We start from the raw sequence: 6,041 nt of genomic DNA, 5'->3' as shown, positions 1-6,041 counted from the left end.
CTGAATGGAGAATGATGGCCAGGAATTCCAGACATGCGTCACGACCCATGGATTTCTCCTCTGTCCGGTAAAAGCAGAGGGAGCAGAAACAAAGTTCTAGTTTTAGCAGCGCGGAGCCTGAAACCGGCATGTGTGGCTGTTATAGCATGACGGCTGGTTGCCGCATGGAGTCCGTGTTGGCAGCATGGATAACTGATGATGTAGTAGCAGCTGCAGCGTTTCCAGGTGTTGAAGGTGAGTATCGATGGTCTGGATGGAGCTAACCTGTGACTGCAAGGTGGAGATGACGGCATTGTCTGCAAGGAGTCGCTTGTGGAAAAAGAGAAGGGGAAACAACTTACTTCGTCTTCGCCTGCAGAGCTTTGGCTGAGCCTTGTTTTCTCGTTCTTTACACACGCCGCGGGCGCTGGGGAGGATCGACTGGATCGCGGCTAACTGTTAGACTTACTGCTCACGGAGCTGTGAGAGAGGAAGGACTGGTGCTGGAATACCACCGCAATCTTTTAGCTGAGCCAAAGGCTTCCTGCTCATCTGAGGGGGAACCGCTGCACAGTGCTGCCGACTGCTCCTGCGCCGGCCGTCTGGCCGACTGAATGCTAGTTCCGGCTGAACATTGATATTAAGTCCTGACTTGGATCCAACATTGTCTCAGATACCAACAACGAGATGTAGAAAAGGATAAGGAAAATGCATCCATACGCATCTGATCATAGTGAAATGGCAACTGACAGCAGCAGAGAGAACATTTTTAAAGTTTGACAGTAACGACTTGATTGGCTGAAGGAAACCGTGGCAAACTTAAAGTGAAACCCACAATCAGCTGATAGAGTAGTCACAGGGAGAGAGTGACTGAGATTATGAATGACAAGGAGCGTAAAGATAGTCTTCCTGACTGAACTTACGCTAAGCTTCGTATAAATCTTATATTATTATGGATAGTATAATAGGCCTAAGCATTGTCTGATCAGGTGCTTCTTTTGACAGAATGACTTAATTGATCCGTAGTTTCCAAAATCTTTCCAAATCACTGATCACAAATTTCTTTACTGATGTGACATTAAAAAGGTTCAGGTTTATGCACAAATACAACTGGGTTGGGTAAAGGGAAATACCATGGTTCGGGTTTTAAAGTCTGAGTTTTGTTAATCCATCTATGAACCTGGTCTTTCTCCCAGGGACTTACTGAATCCATAAGTATGTGTCATCACTGCCTCCTTTGCTCCCAATTGATAAGAGTCATAATTCTTACAGGCAATGGAGGCCTACTTGAATGTAAACATGCAGGGGTTTGCAGAAATAAGCTGATGCAGCCGTTTTCTTTGGGCACAGTCCATCCACCAACCTGACCCTGACACCCTTATTCTACACCATGTAGGACACATTAGTTCCTACACTGGCACTAGATCTTGGAATTAGAATTGTGAGGAAGAGGAACTGTAGCTTGTTCGCTTGATTTCAATTATGAGAACAGAAGTCTGGAAGCTGGCTGAAAGGAATAAAATCTGTAGTCTGTGAACTTCCACTGATCAACAAAAAGCAAATCTCACAGCTGCTGTTGAATGATTCAAGCAGTGATCTCTAAAATGCTTATAAAGTATAAAAAAGTTTTTGAGGTGAAAAGGTCTGTAAGAACTGAGAAGCGCAAGTTTCTTCTAAGGTACAGTGAGGTCAATAAACACAAGTCTCTCTGCTACTTAAGTGTAAGAACTGAAGTTTTCTTAAAAACACTGGGTCTGAGGTAAAAAGCCAAAGTCTGTGAACTGCTTCTGATGAATAAAGGCAGATCATTCCGCTGTTTCTTAGCTATGAAGCTGAGATTTTTAAATGCTAAAACAGGACAAAAATGTGCAGCCTCTGAGCAGCTTCTGTATCTGCCATTAACAAAACTGGGTCTTTAAACTGAAGATATCAAAACACAGGTCTAAAACATGCGTCTATATCTGAGATATAAACCTTGAGGTCTATATTGCCTCCTCTTGATTTATGAACCCAGAGGTCTGCAAGTTAGTGGTTGGGTACAACAACTGTGGAGTATTACATATAATGCCTTAAAGCTGCTTTCAGATCCCTAAAATGCTGCTATAGTGTAAGAACTGAGGTATGTAAGCTGATCAAGAAGATCCAATCTGTAAAAAAAAAAAAAGGTTAAAAAACCATGCCCATCAGAGGTGTACAATCTAAGGTACGTAAACTGCTTCTGTTACATAAAAACTGAGTTATGTCAACTGTTTCATTATATAATCTGATCTGAAAGCTTAAAAAAGTGTATGTAAACTGCTTCTAAAACAAAAAAGAGGGGTCTTAAGCTTGTTCTGGAGAACAAAATATGTTTTATCTACAGAAGCCACATAGCAAAAGCAGAAGCAGCTTCAGTCCTCAAGTTGTCTTGACACATGATGCATTCAGATACAGAATTGAGAGGGGCTTGAATAGTACCAAAACCGGTTCGCTAAAAGTAAAACCATAAAAATAAGTCCGTCATCCAATGCCCGTCATGAGAATGGAAGCTGTTAGTGTATGTTCTGCTAGCGAGCTAATTTTCACAGCACTGACAACATCGTCCTCCAACACCCACCCTCTGCCAGCTCAGCCATCTCCATGTTGAGGGCCATGTGGCCAATCACATGTCCAAATATGGAGAAGAGCGCTTTTGGGATTGGCTTTGAGCCAATGACTGTAGGGGAGAACGGGGTAATGTGAGACATTGGGTAATGTGAGACACCCCCTGTATCTAGGCAACGGGACACATTTGTGGTCATGTGACCATTATGTTTTCAAGCCCCTCCCATTTCCCCTTGGCCATGAAGGAGAGAACCTCCTGGTGCTGTGGTAAGCATGTTTTTTTCACAAAAATATATTTTTTGCATGTTAAAGTAAATTTTCTTGCTGTCAACTTAATCAACTGTTGTGCCAAAGCAAATTGATTCAGGTAGAAAAACTTATATCATACATGTTGATGAACTACCAACATATAAAACCATGTGATGATGCTAGCTGAAGATTAGCCTGAATTACTAAGAGAGGTAATTTTTTCTAAAATGGTGGTGGTGGGGGAAAGTGAGACAAATGCCACCATGAGGCACAAGTTAAGTTTAGTCTTAAACATATTTTAATGTAATATTACATCACATATGTTTTATTTTTAATGTCATAAACATTGTAGAAAAGCCATCATGCCAAGGATATACAGCAGGAAGACAACCTGGGGCAAAACATCCCTTGAGGAGATGGAAAGTGCAGCCGCTGAGGTCAAGGAAGGGAAGATGTCTTTAAGAGCAGCTGCAAGGGACAGACATATTGACAAGTCAAGCCTCCTAAGGTTCATGAAGAAAAAAGAGAAAGGGGAAGTAAAATCAGTAGCCTGGGGTGCAGTAGCTGAGGCAAAGAGAATATTCACAGATGAGATGGAGGAGGAGCTTGCCCAACACTTGAAACAACGAGCTGACCAGTTCCATGGCCTTCCTCCAGTTAAGTGCCGTCAACTGGCATTTGAATATGCAGAGAAAAACTATATCCCTGTCCCTGCCAATTGGACAAAGACACAATGTGCAGGTAGGCTAGGGTGTGCAAGAGATCACATGATTCTGTAGGTTAACTAAGGCCAACAGATCTTGCCACAAAGCTAAATCTTATAATAATGAATTGTCTACTCTAGGTGCAGATTGGTTTGGCAGCTTCCTAGCACGTCGCCATCTCTCTGTCCGAACTCCAGAGGCAACATCAATGGGAAGGGCTACAGCCTTCAATAAAACTACAGTCGGGGAGTTCTTTGACAATCTGGCTGTAGTGATGGACAGGTGACAGAATTAATTCTTTAGTTGCAAATGTTTTATGGAGGATTTACCAGTAAGATTTGTTTTTGATTCTGATAAGGTTCTTCCCTTGCGTCTCATCTTTAACAGGCATAAATTCCCTCCACACATGATTTACAATGTGGATGAAACAGGCGTATTTACAGTACAAAAGCCACGGCAGGTAAGCTACACATGATACACTAGAGAGCACCAGGCTGATACTGAGTGGCTTGTGATAATGACCAGCTAGCTATTGACAGAATGCAGAAACTAATGCTATTAGTAATTTTGTGAACTTGTCAACTGGAAAAAATGAATGGACTGAAAATAAATACAATTAAATACAACTTCCAGACCAGTGGTAGCCTACTGATTGCACATGCCATTGATTCTAAACTTTCTATTTGATTCAGGTTGTGACAGAGAAAGGAAAAAAGCAAGTTGGTTCTGTCACATCGGCTGAGAGAGGAGAATTGGTGACTGTGGTGTGTGCAGTGAATGCTGCTGGGAATGCCACATCTCCCATGTTTGTCTTCCCCAGAGTTAAGTTTAAGGACTGCTTCATGATAGGAGCACCTCCAGGAGCCAAAGGTACCTCCACCAGAACGGGATGGATGAATGAAGACACCTGGCCCAAGTTCCTTGATCACCTGATACAGCACACTAACTGCACCCCTGACCGTCCCATGCTGCTTATCCTGGATAACCTGAAGGCTCACATCTCACTCAAAGCAGTAGAAGTAGCCAAGAGCAACGGTATTGTTCTGCTCACCATCCCTCCCCACACATCCCATCGATTGCAGCCTCTCGACGTGACCGTGTATGGCCCGTTCAAGACCCAATACAGCCGAGCTCTTGATGGGTGGATGAGATCTAACCCTGGCAAAACAGTCTCCATCTACCAGATTGCTGGACTTGTGAATGAGGCCTTCATGTCAGCAGTGACACCACGCAACATCACTTCTGGATTTAGGTCCACTGGGATTTTCCCATATAACCGAGAAATTTTCCCTGATGGAGCGTTTGCACCATCCATGGTGTCCGACCGGCCAAACCCTGAGCTGCAGCCTGCCACTGCAGATGATCCGGATGGTCCACCCACTTCAGATGGTCCACCCGCTGCAGATGGTCCACCCGCTGCAGATGGTCCACCCGCTGATGGTCCAGATGGTCCACCCGCTGCAGATAAATTACTCGATGATGCTAATTCATCCACTGCGCATGGTCCACATGGATGTGCCCCGCCAGCTGACTCAGATGTGCCACGTGTTCCCAGCCGACCTGGATATGTGTCCCCTCGTGAAATCGTGCCACTTCCCAAATGTTCCCCCAGAACACAAACCAAACGAAAGCGTGTGAAGACAGCCATCATAACTGATACTCCTGAGAAGCAGGCAATTGAAAAGGCTTATAAAGAAAGTCAAAAGAAACTGGCAGGGAAAAAGCAGAATAGCAAAGAAAAGGGAAAACCGAAAAAGAAAGCAACCAAAAAGAAAATCGTAGTTAGCAGCTCTGAGGAGAGTGATGTCCCTGTCCCACTTGATGATGTGTCTGACGAAGAGAGCTCTGAGGATGAGAGAAGTGATCCAGGAAACACAGATCTGTCCGTGGGTGACTTTGTCATAGTAAACTTTGCAACCAAACACAGGAGCGTCCGTTACATTGGCATGGTTGAGAAAGTTGAGGATGACGAAATACTTGCACAATTTCTCAGAAGAATCAAGGGAAACACGAAAGAGTGGGAGAGACCCATGTTTGCTATAAAGGAAAATGATGTGGCACATGTTCATAAAAGTGACGTGGTGAAGAAGCTGCCTCAACCTAAAAGGCCTGGAGGAACCACACGGAGAGAGCAGCTCTTCATCTTTCCCTGTAACCTTCAGGGCTGGAATGTAGAGTAGCCTACTTCGAGTTAACACATAAAGCACATCCAAAGAGTAGGCTGATGTTCTAATCCAGGTGGATCTAGTCCTGTGTTCTGAGTCCCAGGCTGTTCTAGCTGTTTCTTTTTTGTGTTCTGACTCCCAGACTGTGTTCTAATCTATCTGGTTCTATCTGTCATTTGAATTTTAATTAAAACATTTTGAATTATACTATGTTGTATTTGATTTTGTTCAGAGTTACTTTAAAGTGTTTAGAGAAAAAAAAGGGCTTAATTGACAATCCCCATGATTCTGTTACTAGTCTGAAATTAGTTGTGGAATGTGTGGTTGTCAAGCTAGCTGTCAGGATTCTAACTGTTACAAA

At 43.5% G+C, this 6,041-nt stretch overlaps 1 protein-coding gene across 1 annotated transcript; it reads left to right on the top strand.

Moving 5' to 3' along the window:
• Nucleotides 1-3,153: 3,153 nt before the first annotated feature.
• LOC129088801 (uncharacterized) lies at nucleotides 3,154-5,695 on the top strand. The gene is made up of 4 exons (XM_054596032.1): nucleotides 3,154-3,552; nucleotides 3,656-3,797; nucleotides 3,903-3,975; nucleotides 4,208-5,695. Exons 1-4 carry the CDS (start codon nucleotides 3,174-3,176, stop codon nucleotides 5,693-5,695), a joined length of 2,082 nt encoding a protein of 693 aa, XP_054452007.1. The 5' UTR covers nucleotides 3,154-3,173.
• Nucleotides 5,696-6,041: the final 346 nt, after the last annotated feature.

Source organism: Anoplopoma fimbria, chromosome 3, assembly GCF_027596085.1.
Source record: "Anoplopoma fimbria isolate UVic2021 breed Golden Eagle Sablefish chromosome 3, Afim_UVic_2022, whole genome shotgun sequence".
Taxonomy (NCBI): Eukaryota; Metazoa; Chordata; class Actinopteri; order Perciformes; family Anoplopomatidae; genus Anoplopoma; species Anoplopoma fimbria.
The sequence above is the reverse complement of the archived record's forward strand: the minus strand, read 5'-3'. Positions and strand labels throughout refer to the sequence as shown.